This window comes from Eublepharis macularius, chromosome 7 (genome assembly GCF_028583425.1).
Source record: "Eublepharis macularius isolate TG4126 chromosome 7, MPM_Emac_v1.0, whole genome shotgun sequence".
NCBI lineage: Eukaryota > Metazoa > Chordata > Lepidosauria > Squamata > Eublepharidae > Eublepharis > Eublepharis macularius.
In genome coordinates, this window is record NC_072796.1 from 105,075,560 (window position 1) to 105,096,373 (window position 20,814).

At 42.5% G+C, this 20,814-nt stretch overlaps 1 protein-coding gene across 1 annotated transcript in view; it reads right to left on the reverse strand.

Moving 5' to 3' along the window:
- CNGB3 (cyclic nucleotide gated channel subunit beta 3) overlaps window positions 1-20,607 on the reverse strand; it is an 82,742-nt gene extending 62,135 nt beyond the window's left edge. The window contains exons 1-2 of the mRNA XM_054985485.1: window positions 20,485-20,607; window positions 15,092-15,188 (exon numbers count right to left, since the gene is read on the reverse strand). Of these exons, the coding sequence (XP_054841460.1) occupies window positions 15,092-15,188; window positions 20,485-20,607 (220 nt within the window). The remainder of the gene's footprint in view (window positions 1-15,091; window positions 15,189-20,484) is intronic.
- Window positions 20,608-20,814: the final 207 nt, after the last annotated feature.

Genomic DNA, 20,814 nt, shown 5'->3' on the forward strand with positions numbered 1-20,814 from the left:
AGAAGGTTGTTCTGTGGGCTCCGGAATCGGCTCTCCTTCAGAAGGTTGTTCTGTGACTAGAATCAGACAGTTGATTACTTTTAAGACACTTGTAAAAAAAAGGGTGCTTAAATTGTGAATAAAGTTCTGTACAGATTTAACATAAATTGCACAAAAAATGAATATGTTTAGTGAAATAGACAATCATTTGCTTTACATCAGCAGAAACCAAAAGGAAGGAAAATTGAAAGGGGACAGAAAATGTGAAGATAAAGTAACAACTCATGGGCTGAGTCCTCAGATTAAGGACACTAGTATTTACTATATTTGCCCCAAAGGAAGATAACCCTGAATGTAAGATGTTTGTGTTTAAAATGCTTAAACACAAAAACAGATGGCCATGATTGACCTCTGCACTCTTTTTTTATGCCTCTACTCCTTATGCCATGACCCTGTAGTCATGGGGGTAGAGAGTGGCACCCATTAGTTGACTGGTGCCAGAAGGTGCAGAGGGAGAGGAAAGCACCTCTTCCCATGTTTACACTCAGAAGTCAACCTTCCTTCTTACAAAATTATAAGAAATTTTTTTGAAGTTATCTTTCTTTTGGGTAACTATTAGATTGACATTAGTCTAATTTGACTATGGCAGCCAGTATCCAATGTACAAATTATTGGATTCCGCATCAGTTCAGGTACTGAGGTATTTCTGGGTGTTGCTCCCCTTCTGTCCCCAACTGAATCTATAGCCTCAGGACAGAGATTTAATCATGGATATTATTGTACCCATGAGGTTTGACATTTGTTTATTAATCATAGTTAGTCTTACATATGGTCTTGTATGATATGTGAATACAAACATTCCAGCTTAATCCTGGCTTGTCTCACAGCATTGCCTTCAGAGGCTACACAGTGAGGGTAATAAAAACGAGCAGTTGCTGAGGTAAACTAAGATTTATGTGATCATTTTTAAAAATAATTCATGGTTTCATGTTGCATTTGAACATAGCCGTAGGAGTTTGTTTGGATGATACAGCTGCCCAACACTTGGGAGAAGAGAGAGGGCCAGCATGCCTTACCTCTCCATGTCTCCATGCCAGCCCCACATCTGAGGACAGCAGCTACCCACAATTGCTGTATCATCCAGCTGAATACACGTAGGCTCTATGGGTGTGGGTATGTGTTATCAAGTCACAACTAACTTATGGCAACCCTGTAGGGTTTTCAAAGCAAGAGGCATTCTGAGGTAGTTTGCCATTGTGTAGGGTTGTGCAGTGAAGCAACCCTGGCCTTCCATGGTGGTCTCCCATTTAAATACTGACCAGGGCTGACCATGCTTAGCTTCCAAGATCAGGCTACCTGGACTCCAGATATAGGATAAGAGTCCTACATTATATGTAGGATTTCAGGTGTACATGCCAAACCTTCCAATATCAAATTGGGTGATACATCAATGCATGGACACCACCTGCCTCCAGAAGTTGGGGCAGCACATCAGGCGTGTTGGGGGTAAGACACAGGCTCTTCCCAAACTGCCCCAGTGGTTCTGAGGCTAAAAATGCTGGTCTGAACACAGAAGAAGAAGGTACAAATACAGTAATATAAAATGTTCAATAGTTTGATCTATCTTAATATTTTACTTATTTTATACTACTGTACTGATTATCATGTGGGCATTTCACATTAAACATCCTTATGATTGTGCCATGTTTTATTCCTCCTCTCCTAGAGGTGTCTTAATACTGCTGTTAGAAATCTGAGCAATCTGTAACTACCAAGTCTATAAATTTAAGTAATCATAATGCTAATTGCTAACATTAACATTGACAAGATCTACTAAGGAATATTTTGCTTTATTCTTCCCCTCCCAATGAAGATCAAATCAGACTGAATTGTTTTTATAAGCTTTGTGATAATTATGGGAACAATGAAGAGAATTGATGATGCGCATGCAGTACATAGTAGCAGCAGATTGAGTAGTACAGTACTAAAAGAAAATGAAAATATTTAGGAAAAAATATGGGATGGTTTTTAGGAGCTGTCTCTGCAATCATAAGCTCTGATAATATAGCTCAGGATTACAAGAACACAGGGATGCACCATCAACACCATAATAGCCATGGATGATACCTCCATGCATTAAAAAATTATACACCATAGTACTGTGGAGATTCAATGGGTCAGCATCCACCTTGTACTCTGCCACCACCTCCATGGTCCCAGCCAAGCCCTTGGGGCCAGCAACATGCCTTAGATGGTGAGAGGGAAGTGGGTTGACTCCACCTTTTCCCTCTATTCCTGTCTTGAAGGATTAAAATATTCTCCCATTGGTTTTTGAGTGCTGTGATTTTTAATAATTTTCTTGCCTGCAGACAGGCCACTAATCTTAAACAACTTTTCACTCACTATAATGTATTTCCTAACATGGACTCTGGGACCAGGGCCCCAGCCTGCAATAAACCAAGATGCCTACTCTGTCATCCGACAACACAGTCATTGGATCTAAGTTACACCATCTTCGGTTCATTCATTTGCTCATATTACAATATTATATATGCTGTCAAGTGTCAGCAATGCCTTTCCATTCTCTATATTGGAAAACAGGTCAGTCCTTCTGCAGAACACATGGACATAAATCTGACATTAAAAATCGCAACACTCAAAAACTAGTGGGAGAATATTTTAATCTTCCAGGACATTCCATTGCTGACCTAAAAGTGGTTGTCCTCAAAGAAGCTGCAAGGGCAAATTACAACATGAGATTACTGAACTTGAGTTCATTCACAAGTTCAGAACAATGGAACCCCTGGGGATAAGGATTCTTATCTCACTACAGGTGCTAATTTCTGCTCTAACCAAGCTGCATTGTACCTTTCCATCCTAACACTTTTTTGCTTCCTCCCTCCCACTTCTTGGCTGGGATAATAAAGGCTCAGGATTTCTACTCATCCTTGTATCTGAAGAAAGGATCTTTGACTCTCAAAAGCTTTATACCCTGAAAATCCTGTTGGTCTCTAAGGTCTCAAATCCTGTTGTTTTACTGCAAACCAACACAGCTCCCTACCTGAAACTCCTACCAGAGCAGTTTCTGGTTAAGAAAACAGTGCAGAGGGTAAGGCAAGAGCCTCTCCTCCCCTGCATGTCACAGTTCCAAAGTCAGTTGAGCTCTCCTTTATTTTTAAATAAACAGTCAATGTAGCTGCTGTTTGGCTTCAGGGAGAGAATCAAACCCAGGGAACCCAAACATGATCCTTTAAAAAATGTAACATCTCATTTGGCTCCAACACATGTACAAAACCAACAGTGAAATGGAATTGAGTTGTTCTCTGTTTTGTATGGGGTAGCACTCCCCCTAAAGGAGTAAGTGCATAGCCTGGAGCGCTACTAGACCCAGGCCTCCTGTAGGATAAACAGGTAGCAGCAGAGGCCAAGAGTACCTTCCACCAGCTTTGGCTGTCGGGGCCAGCTGCAGCCTTTTTTGTGTAGAAAAGATCTTGCCACTGTGATACATAACCTGGTAACATCTAGATCAGATTACTGCAATGTTGGCTGCCCATGATGAGTGTCTAATTACAATAGGTAAAGAATGCTGTGCCAAGAATGCTGATTGGAGTGAGTCATGGGGATCCTATCACTTAGAGCCAAACTACAAGTGATGCCTGACACTAGTGGGACACTTGTCAGCTTCCCTCAAGTTTTGATGGGAAATGTAGGCATCCTGGTCTTGCAGCTTGGCTCTCCGACTGCTGTCCAATGGACTTTTCAACTGTCACTTGACCAACATTCTGCCAAGCTACCTACATCTCCCATCAAAACTTGAGGGAAGCTGACAAGTGTCCAACTAGTGTCAGTTGTCACTTGTAGTTTGGCTCTTAGTGTTGCTAGGACCACCCCCCTATTAAAAACCAGGGTGCAGGGGGAGGGTGAGAGGTACCTGTGTGTGCATGCATGTGTGCATCCCTCTGTGCTTACATCATTTTGAGTGTGACCTGGAAGTAATGGGTTGCGCTACTGGCTGATTCTTTTTTTTTAAAAAAAGGTCCACGATATAGCTCCCAGATCACACTGGAAATAACATAATCACTGGGAGATGTGGAAGTGCATGTGGAACTCAGGCTAGGAGATACTGCTTCTGCAGTTGAAGGATATTCAGGGGAACAGTCCATTCTTTTTAAAAAAAATAATTTATTTTATTTTTAAAATAGGTAAAGGGGTACAGAAAAGAAAAAGGGAAGGGGACAGAACATTCTTGTGGGAATTACACCTTCAAGCCCATGCCTTTTATATTTCCTTGCTTGTGTCCTCACAGCTATGAGTGGAAGCCAAGGGAACATAAAGGCTGCAGTAATTCTCTCACAGAAGCTGCTGCAGGTGGAAATGATGCAGCCCCTCTGCCTCCTGTCTCAATTTTCCACTGCTTTGGATGGTAGTTTAATATTCTCTTTCATGGATTAGAAAAACTAAAGAAGATTTGTGAAGAGGGAGGAAATTGTGCATATGTGTACAACAGACTCAACAATTAGAAATATGGATTAGCTTCCTACATTTTAGTCTTTCATAGCTGAAGAAGAGTAAGTATTAAACCCAGTCAAGCTCTGACTAATCTTAAATGACAATGTGTACATTTTTTTGCAGATCAGAAGGCTGGATTTTGACTGTCTGATGGGTAAACAGAGAATCAGTGATGAGTGTCCAGGACAAGATGATGAGGAATTAGGTTATCCTCCAGGGGCTATTTTCACTGACAGACTGTTCATGGTGCTGAAATGCTATTAACTGAGTCTTCATTGGAATAGCAACCCTCTATTTTAATCCGTAAACTTTTAAAATTATTTGAGACATGCTAAGTATGCATGCAACCCCAAACCAAGATTTTCACACTGCCAAATTTTTCTCATGGCAGAAAAAATCATGTGAATTGTGCAACCACATGGTTGCAATCCAGTCACAGTTCCCACACACTCAGAGTTCCCCCAGGGAAAGAGGGTACCAGTTTAAATCATGTGTGCCATGTCTTTCTGAGTATAGGTCCCCACAGCTGTGATTACAAATGAATGCTTCCTCATGGAAAATACCATGGTGAAATGACGTGCGTGCGCATGTGCATTTTCATTTGGCTTGGACTTCAATAACTCTGCATAGGATTGCACTGTTTAAATATGAGAAATAAAATGAATGAATTAGAAGTAGGCACATTACTTGCGTGTATCAAGGCTTTTGATTAATTACCAGAAAGCAAAAGCTTTCTGGAGATGCCACCCTCTCAATTGGTAAGATCAACAGCTGGTCATGTCTGAGCATTCTTTGTCATGGCTCTCACCTTTTGGAATGGCCCACCTGATAAGGTCCCGTATTTTTATCATTCTATAGAATGTGTAAAGCAGAATTGTTAAGGAGGGCATTTCTATAACTGGGAATAAGGTTGTAGTGTTTCCCTTTGAAGCTACACTGGATCTTTATTATATCTCTTCTTTGGTGGTGGAAAGCGCAGTCAACTCATACCAGATTTATGGCAACCCCTGCTGGTGTTTTCAAGGCAAGAGACTAAAAGAGGTGGTTTGACATTGCCTGCCTCTGCAGGACATTGCCTGGTCTTCTTTGGAGGTCTCCTATTCAATTACTAACCAAGGTCGACACTACTTAGCTTCTGAGATCTAATGAGATCAGGTTTGCCTGGGTTATCCAGGTTAGGGCACATCTCCTCTTTACATTACCTTAATTTTTTACCACAATCAACACTCCCCCCCGCAAAGCTACAAGTGTTCTCTACTTTACCTAGGTTTATTATCTCGAGAACACCTTCCCTTTATAGTTTGAATCCCACTGCTAATACCACCTGTGGTGTTTTGTTCCCTTTGTGTGGTTTATATATCACTACTTCCCTGATTTCCTCAGTATTCCCAAAATGTTTTCACTGCCACCAGAGTTTCAGCTTAGATTTCTTTAGTTTAACTGGTATTATAGGAAGGTTTAGTTATACATAATAGTATGACAGAACACTCAGCGTGGGGGGATGGTTATGAGGTAAAAAAGAGTTCCTGTATTCCAGATGAAACAGGCCTTTTGCTTAACCAGAAGTAGAATTTATTTATAACTAGCTTGATACCCGTGCTTTGCTATGGTATTTAACTACTCTAAATCCAGTGGAGGTGCAAGCAGGCAGGAGCCTGACAGCCACACAAGAAAGCCAGGCCCCACAGGGAGACTGGCAACCCTAGTGAACTTTTAGGGGAAGACTGGGAGTTGCATTTTACCTCAGGACACATTCAATGGCTCCCAATAGCAACTACCAGGGCTTTTTTTCTGGGAAAAGAAGTGATGGAACTCTCTATTATCACATGTGCATGTGCGAAGCATGCGCATGCTCCTGGAAATGCATGGTGATATTGATTTCCAGAAGTGACATCTCTTCCCGGAAGTGATGCCGCTTCCCAGAACCCAGCACAATGCATTATGAGGAGATAAATGTTAGTAAGCTTGGAAAGTTACACTGTTATGAGAAAGGGTTTTTTTTCCTTTCTATATCCTCTACAAAAAGTGAAATCTTCCATTCCCTTTCCCAAACATTTCATTTCTTTGGAATTATATTTTAAAATATGCAAGAAAGCGGGGGCCTCTAAAAATCCAAAACCTATCTCACAAATCTAAATTCTAACAGATTCCCTCTGCCAGCATAGAAAAAAAAATTCCAAAATTCTTTCTCAGAATTCCAGAGTCTGAAATTCCTAATCTAATGAATATTGAATTTGCAAATTTTCAGGGAGGGTTTTGCTTTACTGGAGCAAATCAAAATTAGATACTCAAATTTAGCTGCATTAGATCTATAGTTTAAAATGGCTCTTTTTGGGTTGCCTGCCAACTCTACCTTACCAATGGCTAAGATGTTGTGACATTGTGACATGCTCATAAATATTCCAATGTCCCAGACAAACTATATTTATAAAAACTTCCTTAACACTCATATGTCCACTACAATTTCAGTGATGTTAATCAGCTGAGGGTGGGGAGAACCATTTATGTTACAGCTATTAAGACATAAGAACCCCTATATGCTGATGAACATATTGATGAAAGCCTTCTGTGACTTGGATACAGCTATCCATTCCTAGCATAAAACTGGAATAATCATAACTGATATTTTAACTAATACAAATAACCATAACCGATATATTTAACTAACGCAGAACCAATCTGCATTCAAAAGCTGTGGGAACCATAACAATGTCAACTTCAGTCAACAAAAGAATGAAAGCAACACACACACACACACACACACACACACACACACACACACACACACAGCCCCATTCACTCTCTGAAAAGAAAGCAGAATGAACTCAAAGCAGCAACACACACACACAGCCCCCCACAGCCCCCACACCTCATGAAAAGAAAGCAGAATGAACTCAAAGCAGCACACACACAGCCCTACCCACCCACTCCTCCAATGAAAATAAAACAGAATGAACTCAAAGCAGCACACACATACATAGAAACCCCTGAATAAAATGAAAGCAGAATGAACTCAAAGCACCTTAGCCACCTCTGGAGAGCCAGCCCCAGCAGCTCCGCTTGCACTCTCTCTTTCTCTCTCTCACTCAGAGAGGAATGAAAAGAAAGCAGAATGAACTCAAAGCAGCTTGGCCTCCTCTCAAGAGCTGGCCCCAGCAGCTCTGCTTGCACTCTCTCTCTCTCATAGAGGAATGAAAAGAAAGCAGAATGAACTCAAAGCAGCACCCATACACACACAGCCCCACCCACCAACTCCCCCAATGAAAATAAAACAGAATGAACTAAAAGCAGCACACACATACACAGAAACCCCTGAATGAAAGCAGAATGAACTCAAAGCAGCATAACCCTCCTCTGCAGAGCCCGCACTGGGGCCCAGCACTCTCTCTCGCTCACTCACTGAGGAATGAAAAAAGAGTGGAATGAACTCAAAACAGCTAAGCATCCTCTGCAGAGCCTGTGCCGGGTCCCATTTCGCTTGTTCTCTCACTCTCTCTGTCTCACTCACAGAGGAATGGAAAAAAAGCAGAATGAACTCAAAGCAGCTTAACCTCCTCTGCAGAGCCTGCAGGGCCGAAGGAGGAAGTAATCACGTGAGCAGATTCTAGAACTGCCGGAACATCATTCTGGAGCGTTCCCCCTCAAAAAAAAGCCCTGGCAACTACATACTTTTTAGAATTGGGGGGGGGGTGAGGACCAATCAGGCCGCATACACAAATGACCCCTGTGTTACAACTGCCGAGCTGGCAGTGAGCGGGGGTGCAAGCAGGCAGCAGCCTGTCAGTCACACAGGGAAAACACATTTTACCCTTTTTTACCCCCTTAGGGGGAAAATTTATTAAAATCCCTTCTTAGTGGGTGTTTACATCATGAAAGGAATGTTCTCCACAAATTTCATGTTTCTAGGTTTGGGCTGGGTGTTGATGAGTCAGTCAGGACACTTGTCTTTATATATATCCTACTATATAAAAGACTAAGCGTATTCAAGACAACTCACTTCCTACCATGGTTCGCCACCAGAGGGCGCTGCTGTGGAGGGAAGCCCAGATGAGGCAGCCAGACCTCCAGAGAGTGTGCCGCAGTGGGAATCCCAAGCCAAAATCTGGCATGGAGCAGGTGGCAATGCTTGACCCCTGTCTTCACCCAGCTGGGATCAGGAGCAGAGAAGGAGCAATTCCTACCCCCCACCTTCACCCAGCTGAGATCAGGAGCAGAGAGGGGGCAAAGCCCACCCTCCTCCTTCAATCAGTGGGGATCAGGAGCAGAGAGGGGGCAATGCCAGCCCCCTGTTGTCATCCAGCTGGGATCAAGAGCAGAGAAAGGGCAATGATCACCTCCCACCTTCACCCAGCTCCTGATCCTGATCCTAATATGTGCAGATGACCACACAGGTCCAGAAAATGCTAAAGCAGGTGTCTCCAACCTTTTTGATTCTATGGGACCTTTGGAATTCTGATATAGGATGGAAGGCACAACCACATACTGGCTGCTGCAGGAGCCAAAGCCAATCACAAAGTGGCTGCTGCAGGAGGCAGATTCACTCTCACAGAGGAAGTCAAATTGCAGGGAAGGAAAAGAGAGGAGTCATTTAAAAATACATAGGGAAAGTAGGATGCTAAGAATAAAATCAATACTGTGGTGGCAGCTGCCACTGAAACAACATTATTTTAACCTGTACCACCAATCAGATCTTCAGTGCCCAATCAAAAAACCTGCCGGGCAAGAGCCCCATGTAGCCCCACTCATATTCTAAACATACTTGGCACCAGAAAGGGTTTGGTTGGTTTCATGGCACCCATGGGTGCTATGTTGGGGAAACCAGTGACTAAATGAATGCATAGACTTGGATCCTAAGCCTTGCTGCCACTTGTATTGTGGGCGGGGAGTAGCCCTCTAGCAATAAGAACTTCCGTTCATAGAAGAGCAGCCTTTTCCAATAAACTGAAAAGCACCTAGAACCAGAGGAAGGCACTGTACAGGAGAGGACCATCCTTGTAATGGGCAAAAAGAATGTAAAGCAGGGGTGGGGAACATCCGGCCCATGGGCCGTATACAGCCCATGAAGTCATTTGGACTGGCCCGTGGAGAGAGATGAGTGGCAGAACTGCAGGCGAGTGGCGGTGCTGAGGGTGAACACAGTGAGCAGATCCTTCAATCCCCCCCACTCCCACTTACCCACATGGTGGGAGGGGTGCGCTTCCTGGGGCGCCCCCTCCCTGAGGGACACGCTCCCGCACTACGAGAGCAGGCGGTGGCGGTGGTGAAAGCAGGCCGCTCTCATGGCCGCCCCCTGCTGTTGCCAGCGCTGCCTGCTACCGCCACCGCTGCTGAGAGCAACCCGCAGCACTAGTGAAGGCTGCCTGTGCCGTCGTGGTGAGAGCAAGCAGCAACAGCAGGGGGCACTGGTGCTAGAGCTGCTGCCGCTGCTGCAAGCAGGCCGCAGCAGTAGCAGCAGGGAGAAAGGGGACACAAGCGCCCTTTCTCCCACACGCGTGACATCGCTCCCAGAAGTGCATGATGATGTAATTTTCTGGAGTGAGGTCACGTCCGCTCCCCGCATGGAACAGAACATAAACTTGGCCCTTGGCAGAAAAAAGGTTCCCCACCCCTGGTGTAAAGGGAAGTTTAAGATCTAAGCTGTAGTATTTATGAATTTATGTACCAGTTGCCTTCAGTCTCTGTAAACTTTTCAGGAGTGCCTGGCTGGCTGCTGCAGGATACAGGATGCTGCACTATATCCATCAGGGATTTTATTATGTTCAGATGTTCAAATAATATCACTGGTTCTGGAAAGTCATCTGAAATTTAGTTGTAGGTTGGGTCTGACTGGTATCCTTTGGGTCCTGGAAAAAAAGTTCTAGTTTTACTGGACCAGCAGCAGAAATGAGTTCACCTGTTCCTGTATTTTTTGTAACATTGACAATGGGTGGAATTCTTATATCAGAATATTAAAGTGTTGAGCAAAGAAGGACCAAGGACCAAATAGGACCAAGCAGAAAACTCCATCACCTGTAGTCATAATATGGATAACATAGTTGGCAGCTGGAACTTGGCTCTTCCACCACCCCAACTGCCCATCACCTTTACCACCAGGGATTGCCAATCTTCAGGTGGAAACTGAAAATCTCCCAGAATTACACCTTATCTTTAGACTATGGACATCAGTTCACCTGGAGAAATGGCTGTTTTGGAGGCTAGAGTGTATGGCATTATACTATACTGAAGTCTCTTCCCAAACCTCACTCTCTCCAGGCTCCATCCCCCAAATCTCCAGGAATTTCCCAATCTGGAATTGACAACCCCATTCAGCACCCTAGAATGCAGCAGCATGTTGTAGGGGAGAAGGGCAGAGAAAAAGAGAAGCATGTGCAAAGAATGTGCAAAGAATTGGGCAAAAGATGACAAAGACAAGAAGGGAAGTTGATAAGTAAGAAACAGGTCAGGAAGAGGGGCAGCATGTGAATGCAAGGAAATTCATCAGTGGGCACTATGGTACCAATGGGGCACAACATTAGCAATCACTCGAGTACACATACTGATTGGTGTTTTTTAAAACTGGAAAGCTACCGTCACACAGGGACTGTTGCCACTGATTCTCAGTTTCAAATCAATATTTTCTGCTTAACTTGAATTTTTGTTTTTCTTTTAAGCCGAGTAGACTGTTCCTGCCATGGGACTCATATAACTTTGAAAAGCAATTACATAATTGGTAGAAACATGAACTAAGTGCACTGAGATAATTGGTACAGACAAGTGTGAAGTGCTAAATTTCTATTCCCTGATTATCTGTTCTCTAAACGTCTCAACTTTCTTTCTCAACAGCTGTCCTGAGCTGAAGTAGATGCAGGAATCAACAAAACTGTTTCCATCACTTCACTGATACAATTTTGTGCACAGTCTGTCAAACGCTTATTGCAATATTTTACAAACTTTTTGAAACCATTCCACTGTAATAGTTAAATCTTCACTCCCTCTCCTCCTTTTCCAACCTAAAAGTCACACCATTTATATATAATGGGCTTCTCCATCCTCCATACCACTTCCTTCACTCTCTATTTCCCCAAATCTACTTGAAATAAAGTATATGTTCATATTTATTGCTTGCTTACTTTTATTGCTTACTTTTTTTACTTACTGCAATATTTTATAAACTTTTTGAAACCATTCCACTGTAATCATTAAATCTTCACCCCCTCTCCTCCTTTCCAACCTAAAAGCCACACCATTTATATTTAATGGACTTCTCCATCCTCCACACCACTTCCTTGACTCTCTATTTCCCCAAATCTACTTGAAATAAGATATATGCTCACATTTATCGCTTACTTACTTATACCCCACCTTGATCCCCAGTGGGGACCTAAGGTGGCTTACATGGTTCTCCTCTGCTCCATTTTATCCTCACAACAACACTGTGACATGGGTTAGTATGTGACTGGCCCAAGGTCACCCAGCGAGCTTCCATGGTTCATTTCTTATTGGTTTCATAACTGGATTTCAGTGACAGATTTAGTACCTATTTTGTATATTTTTCATTTTTTTAATTAAATTTTTAATTTCTATCCTGCCTCCAAAGAGTTTAGGACATATACATGGTTTTCATACACACATACCTCTTGAGGTAGGTTAGGCTGAAAGACTGTAAGGTCACCCAGCAATCTTTTTGGTTGAGCAAGAATTTGAACTAGCACCTCCTTAGTCTAAGTTCAACAGTCCAGCCACTATGCCGTACAGCTTCTAGTATAAGGAAGGTAACGTATCTATATAAAGCCATAATGCTAGGTGTGGACTGGAAGCACATCTACAGAATGCCAGAACATAAACTGGATAAAAATATAAATGGCATGATAAATCACTGCATAAGACAAAATAATTTAAGAACCTTAATATAAGATCATATGTTAAAAGCACTTATGAAATATATCAGCTTTAATTATACAATTGGTCATCCATTCATTTTTTCTCCAATGACTGACCCAAGGCACCCTAAGGCAATTTTTTTTCTTATTCCCTTTCTGAGTTGTATAGTTCTTTCAAAATGTCCCCTTAGGAGTTTACTCCCACTTGCTATGTACTGTTAGCAGTTTATGTCCAGGCAGGATCTGGAAAAGGCCCTGCTTTATTTCTAATAATGAAAGCTTTTTTTTTTTAATGAAGCTAGTTTATTTTAGATTTTACTTTGTAATTGATTGCTTACATATACAAGTATTTTATATACATGCAAGGATTTTATACATAAGAAAATGATAGTCATTGAAGTGCTTTTATGGCATTTATCTTCTGACTTTTTGAGTCAGAAACAAAAGGCTAGCAAAAAAAAAAAAGTAACCATGCAGCATTTCGTGATATAGCTGGGAATTCTATTGCTGGATACTTGGAATCAGAGGCAGACAGCAGTGCAAAACCATATTATAGCAGCTTCAAGATTGGCCTGTCTATAATAAAGTGGACTATTTGTCTGGGTCACCTAAATTTGTCTTACTGCTGTGCACTCCAGTTGTGCCAGGAAGACAGTATTTAAATGTTCTCAGTTTTGGGATGTTCAAATCTGTTTGAGTACAGATTTGGGTCTATTTTTATGTGTTTAAGGCTGTCTTGGAGTGCACTGTGGTTTCATATCCAGAGGATATGAAACTTCTACTGCTAAAGAATTGCTAATGTCAAAAGTGAACTGAATATAATGTGTATTATTAGTAGGCTGTTGATTGGGGGGAGACTATGCCTGGGGGCAGGTGGTGGCTTCTGAAATGGCCCTAATAATTCTGCATGTGTGTGAAGTCTGTTGAGACTAAGAGATGGGCACAAACAGGAAAAAAACACGATGTTTGTTGTTCGTTGCCATCCATGAACAGGGATTCACGAACATCGACAGACATGACATGTTCACAAACATGTTCGTAGTTGGAGGTTTGTGGGAGCCAGAACGTCCCCCTTGGGACTTAGCTGAACTTGAGCTGGGAAAGGCGTGATCCATGGGTCTCCCCCTTTCATGTCATTTTCTCTTCACAGTGGCAAAAACTGGACTGTCTGCTGGTAGCTAATCAAGCCGTTACAAACTGACCTTCCCAATGTCCAATACCCACGAAATGTGCAGGGGAAATAGTCCTCACTGTCCTCTGAAGTCCCCCCAAGTTTCAGAGAGATTGGACCCTGGGAAAGCCATGATCCATGGGTCCTTCCCTTTCCTGTCATTTTCTTTTCACAGTGGAAAAAACTAGACTTGTTTGCTGGAAGCTATTCCATGCCTATGTTGCCAGGGGATTTGATTGAAAGGTGCCAGACTGTCTGGCTTTATGAACGGCTGACGAATGCCACAAAGAGGGTTCAGAACGAACACATTTGCCGGGAATGGGGCCTCATGAACAGCTTGCTCGCAAACAGCGGATTGGGCTGTTCATGGCTTTTTTTTTTTGTATTGCTGTTTGTGCCCATCTCTAGTTGAGACTTTAAATAATAACATCACTCTTCAGACTGCAAGTGGTCCCTGGCACAGCTTTTTGGACATCAGATTGGCCCCTCCTCCATCTTGCACCAGCAGAAGAGTTGGTAAGAGTCAACCCATTTCTAAACAGTCAAATGAACTGTCTAGGCTGAAACATGGTACAGCTATATGCAAAATGCATACAGGGAATCACTTGTTTGAAAGCACCACCTAGTCAGAATGTCCTTGCATTTTAGAAACTGATAACCAGGAAAGAATACTAAAGTTTTATAATGCTTTGTAACCAGAGAAAATTGACACCTAGCAATACTACACACAGTTGATGCCTGGTTCCCAGAAACAGCTGATAAGAAGAGCCATACCACTTCAAACTGCAAGGGAAGGGTCCGTGATTGACAGCCTCCAAACATACAAAAAAAACACCCTCCACACAACAAGCATGGCAAAGAAAATGGCTCTCTCTCTTCTCCCAAACATTTAATTTAAAAGCATACAAGAAATGGTTTTGTATGGAGTGAATTTTGTAGGGATGAATATTTAATTGTGTCCGTCCCCACCTGAGATTTAATTATACAAGACTGAGGGTTCTGTGAGCAGATCTTTCAAGTATTTTAAAGACAGGAATGGCTGTTTCACAGAACCACAATCTGCATTAGGGATGCATGAGGAGGTGGGGTGGGGCACAGGGTCACTTCTTTTAACTCCACCTTCCAGTGTTGCTATTCATGTTTGAAGGGAAAAGTCAGACAACATTCATCTTTTTCTTTTCCAAGGTTAATTCTAGCATGTGGCAGGAAGTGGCTTCTATTGGCAAAACCATGTTAAATCCTCCCTCAACACAACCTTGATTCAGATCCAAGTCCTGCACAATTGCTATTTCTATTTTTAAAACACTGGGCAGGTCAGATCACACATCTCCCAGTATCTCATCAGATTGGGCTCTCAAAGTGATTCAGCTCACAGATTGACATCCTCATCCTTTATTTGTGAGAGCCAGGACAGAATTTCATCCAATGTGAACAGAATTTTCAGGGCAACTATTACTGCATAAACTTTGTCTATTGATTCATTGAGATTTGTACGCTGCCTCTCCTGCTTGAGTCTACAACTCTCTATTTGTCAATACATAATACAGATTTTCTGGAAATATGTATTACTAACCTGGCTCCTCAGGATTTGGGACTGCAGCATCTTCTGGCTCTTGTTTTGGGGAATCATGTGTATTATTTTCTTCCTTTAAAGAAACAGCAAAAGTTGTGTGTATATGCAGAAAATGTATATTTTGCCCTTTTTAGATGTCCTCTGCTTTTTATCTGCCAATACCATGCAAATTCTGATTTTCCCCTTCTTTTAGTTTTAGCAATGTACTTTCAGGATCTTTCATAGTCATCTACGTCTGCCACACTTAGCTTATGCTACTAACAATATTGGTTCTGACTCCTTTTACAAGAAAATTAATAGAAACTTCAGCAACTCAAAGTGCTATCCTAAGTAAGTTACCTCCTTCTAAACTCATTGACTTCCAGAGATTTAAAAGGGCGTAATGCAGTTTAGGATGACGATATTAAAAGAACTATTGAAGTGACAGTAGTTGTTGTGGATTTTCCGGGCTGTATAGCTGTGGTCTTGGCATTGTAGTTCTTGACGTTTCGCCAGCAGCTGTGGCTGGCATCTACAGAGGTGTAGCACCAAAAGACAGAGATCTCTCAGTGTCACAGTGAGACTGGAACGTCAGGAAATACAATGCCAAGACCATGGCTATACAGCCTGGAAAATCCACAACAACTATCGTTCTCCATGAAAGCCTTCGACAATATATCAAAGTGACAGTAGTTTGTATTCTGTAGGTTGTGGGCTGGTAGGATTCCTAGTTACTGCTTTCTGCATGTCTGTGCAAGAGTTGTGGCTGAAAACAACTCTGTGTATCTACACAGGTCCATCATCGACTATTTCTCTCTGGCAGAGCTAGGCAGCTCTCAGGGAACCTAAAGCACTGGGGCCTACCCATACTAGGCAAAGGTTGAGGTTCTCGGGATCCCATACCTCCAAGAACACACTAGACCCATCAGCAGTCAGTTAGGTAACATATCTATTCCAACCATCATGCAGTCAAGGTGAGAAAGTGGTTGGCAGCACCCTTGCTGCTACATAGCTTACAATTCCCTCTCACCACTCCATCAGTCACCCCTGCACGCCTCTGGCTGCAGCCTTTAATGCCTGCTCCAACCAGCTGTATAATCTAGGGGTCTTGTGGCCCCAACATGGATCCTATTCCCCTGGTGGGGGTGGGAGATTCCCCATTCTCAGCCTCCACCCCGACCATCTCTCACCTTGCCAGCGAGAAGAAAAGGTGCAGGGAACAGGCAGGAGACTTACAGGGTGGGGCTCACTGGCAATATAGGCCGTCATCACACGGGCATCTGTTCCGTTAAATTTACAGCATATAGCGTCATCGCTGATATCGGCACAGTAACGTTTCTTTGGGTCACCTCGCGTTTCTTCGTGCTCCCAGCTGTCCACACCTAAGCGCTCTGTTCCGTTCTCTCTAATGGGCGCAGAAGCAGCTCCTCCCCCCCTTTTTATTTTTTTGGCGTTTAATTCCGCTATAACGGAATAACATTATCTTACTAATCTACTGCTGTTTCCTGAATAATCTGAAATCCGTGTGCACAACTGAAGTTGTTGTCAGCTGGATGAGGCTGCAGTCTTCCGCGCCTAAGATCCTCTCGGTAACGCAAAACTGAAAGCGGACGTCGGATAGAGCGGCTGTGGAGTTTAAAATTTTCCCATGCAAAAAAAATAAAGTCATTATATCGCTATAACATCGTAATTAAAAAAAAAAACCTGGAAAATGACTGAACACGGCCATTTTTAGCGAGGTGTGGTTTTGGGTTAAAATAAAAATTTCTCTAATGGCAATTCAGTCATTTTTACTTGTTTTCTTCAGCAGAAAATTTTCATTGTGAGATGTCGTTATAGTGATATAAGGACATTATTACAAAAAAAAGGGGAGTCGCGGGAGAAATGGATTCTGGGATTGAGGAGAGAAAAAAAGGGTGGGCCTATGGTGTGGCAAGGCGAAAAACATCGATGTGAGGCATTCACACTGAGGCACAAAATATCGCGACTATCAAGCACAAAGCAGAAGAGAGAAAATCGCATCAGTGTTGGAATAAGGTGGGTGTTTGCCGGGAAATTGCGCCATTTTCACGCTAAATAGAAGCCCGTGTGACGACGGCCATAATGACATTGCTGGTGATGTGCTGGCATCACTCCCTGTGCATCTGGAAGTGACATCAGCATGTTCCTGGAAACACTCTAGCTTTCAACCATACAGTTTTGCCCACGTACTAGAGCATTCCTGGTGACATGCTGATGTAATTTCTGGGTACACAGAGAGTGACAGCACATTGACACATTGATTGTTGCCCTGATTTTCCCACTCATTTTTCTCTCACCACCCAGCTGAGCAATGGAAGGAAGCCCTCATTGGTGGCAGGGAATCCCTTGCCACCAGCAGGATCTTGGTAAACCTGGTGGAGAGTGTGTGTGTAGATTTCCACCATTTTATTTGGATTTTCTATCATGCCTTTGACTATAACTTGAAATGAAACAAAACAGGTGAGATTTGCATTGAGGTAAATATGGAGAAATAAAAATTCTACTGGTTATTTTCTGTACGCCAGACAAAAAATGCTCACATTCTTAAGTAAGAGAAACTTCCCAGTGCTCTAGCTTCTGGATTAAAAAAGCAAGGATGACTGGATGGAGAAAGGGGGAATGATATAGAAAAGCAAGGGAGAACAAAATGTTCCAAAAGGTGTATGTGTATTATCAACTTTCTTCAGTATGGTTAAATGGTAGTTCAAGTTTGAAATAGTATGAATTGTGGAGTAAGGTGATGGAGGGCTAGAACTAGAACTGAAGCATATGAATAAAATTACTTCAAAACAGCCAAACAAATTATCTCATATAAACTAGATCTAGTTTACCCTCAGGTCTTGATTATACTGTAGCTCCTGGTTCAGATGCAAAATGTACATACAGCTATTTATTACTTTATAATCATATGGGCCCAAGAAGATTCAGAGAACTGTAGTACCTCCTTCAAAGCTCAGGCAAGTTGTTTTGATGGTGTAGATGTGTGTCTCACATGGTAAGAGGTATTCCATGTTAGACAAGGTGGTATGAAGAAACTACTCTGTCACATTTTGTAATTTCTGTTGTAATTATCCAATGACTTTGAGAGTGCAATGTTTGGAGGCTGTTTTACCTTTCACTTAAACTCTGCTTAAAACACATAAAATATTAAAAATTAGGTCAGAAACCTAGGAAGACAGGGACTCCAGCAGCTTTTGAGAGAAAGTTATGTTGATAGTTGATGGTATGGCATCATCAACAGTTACTTCCCACATGCCTACTTACAGTAATATCTAGATCTGACATACCATTCAAGTTTTATAGTATGCTGCTGTTGACAGCTACCAGGTATGAGCTATGCTGCTGTGCTGCTATAGGGGTTATGCAATCACTTGCATTCCAGCCAAGCAGCAATGATGCCTCTTTAGTCGTATTGAACAGACTCACTTGCATTTATCCAGTGCTGCCTTCTCAACACCTACAATGTAATTTTGGGAGAAATTGATATGGATTGAATTTTGTCTTCTATATTGCTCTTAAAGATACAAAATCTTGGTAGTCCCACAGTGAACAAGTCAACATATCAAATTCTCAACATGGCCCCATCTATCTATTCTTAAACCTGGAGAATGGAGGAGTGAACAAACAAGACAAATCTTTGTACAAACCTGAGAAAAGCTCCAAGTTTTAAAAAGAAAAATCTAAAATCCTAAAAAAATGCATAGGGGGGTTAAACCCTTCCCACCCAAATAATAGAAGCAGCACCTATAGCTTTAAGAAATGATTGATCTCTCAGGGGCTGTTATGGCAATATTACCACCCTTCCAGCTTTGGTTTCTTTCAGTAGAAGACAGGGATAGACATGGGCATGAACAGCATTACAAACGGAAAAAACCCACGAACAGCCCGTTCATCTGTTCGCGAACAAGCCGTTTCTGAGGCTCCATTCTAAATGAACAAGTGGTCATTGCAAGCCTCGTTCGTTGCCTTTGACAGCTGTTTGTCAAGCCAGACAGTCTGGGATTTTTCAATCAATTCCCCTGGAAACAGCAGGGACTGAACTCTGTCTGATCTCCTTCTGGCTTTCCTTCTGGCTTTAACCCTTCAAAGTACTTCCAGCAGAGAGTCCCGTTTTTGCCACTGTGAAGAGAAAATGACAGCAAAGGGGGGACCCATGGATCATGCCTTTCCAGGGGTCCAATCTCTCTGAAACTTGGGGGGTCTTCAGAGGACAGTGAGGACTATGTCCTCTGCAAATTTGGTGGGTATTGGACATTGGGAAGGTCAGTTTGTAACCTCTCAAAGAAGCTGCCTTCCAACAGCCAGTTCCGTTTTTGCCACTGTGAACAGAAAATGACAGCAAAGGGGGGTGGGAACATGGATCATACCTTTCTCGGGGTGCAATCTCTCTGAAACATGAAGGGTCTTCGGAGGACAGTGAGGACTATGTCCCCTGCAAATTTTGTGGTTATTGGACATTGGGAAGCTCAGTTTGTGGGGTGTTTAAAGGGCCCTGCCCCTTGCACGTGGCAGGAAAGGGCCCTTTAAACTATCAGCTAGCAGGTGGCAGGGGGAATTCCCCCCTTCCACCTGCCAGCTGATAGTTTAAATGGATCTTTAAGGGGCCACGAACAAAGAACATGTTTGTGAACAGTGTCATGTTCGTTAATGTTTGTTGTTCGTGGATGGCAACGAACAAAGAACAGCTTGTTCAGTCCCCCCCCCCCCCCAATTCGTGCCCATGTCTAGACAGGGACATGTAGTAGGGTTCTTTCCACAGCTGTTTTGCCCTTTTTATGGGAATACATAATAGGACAAGGCTCAGCTGCAATTACCAACTTGCTACCATGTGACTTGCATGACTCAGCCAGGCCTGATTGCTTCTACTGTTTAACAGCAACCATCCATTGCAAGACTGTGTGTGTGGTGGTGGTTAGAGTTTCAGATTAGGATCCGGGAGACCCAGTTTCAAATCCCCATTCTTCCATGGAAGCTCACTGGGTGACCTACAGTTTTTTGCTTCTTCTGTCTGCTTGTTGTCCCTAAAATCCCATTTTACAAGAATTCAACGTGACTGGGTTACACTATCATTGTGTCTATTGTACCCTTCCATATAAACATACGTAGGATTTGAGCTACATGTGTTCATTTTTGTCTTTGAAAGATCTTTGATGTCTTAAGTTGCTTCGAAATCTCTCCAGACATGATTTGTTAAGGATAACGTATAATACATACACTAATAAGGAGGGAAGCACAAATTAAAACTGAACCAAACCTTAGCTTTCTTCAAGCATGTTTAAATTTTAGTTTGGTAAGTTAATTTTTGAACATTTGTTATTTACAGTATTTACTAACCTCTTTCATTTGTGAAACAATATAATGCCAGTAAATAAGAATCTCCTGTGGAGACCTACCTGGCCTGGAGGTTCCTCAGTTGGAGGTGATGATGAACTTGGAGGAGCTGGGTCTTCTTGCACTTTGTCCACAGATGGCTGTGGCAACACTTGGTTGAATTTTGCTTTCAATTTATTAAACATTTTTGCCTATAAAGTTGTTCTGAAACCTCTTGTCTCTTACCATCGAAAGCTACAGACTTCCTGTGCTGATGCCGTTCAAGCCAATTAGATGCTTAATCAGGGCTTAGTTCTGCTTAGAGCTCAGTTACCCTTTGCAAAGACTGGGTTATTCCCAGGACTGCTTTTCTTGCCATTGTTTCTTTTGCTTTATAGAGAGTGAAATTACTT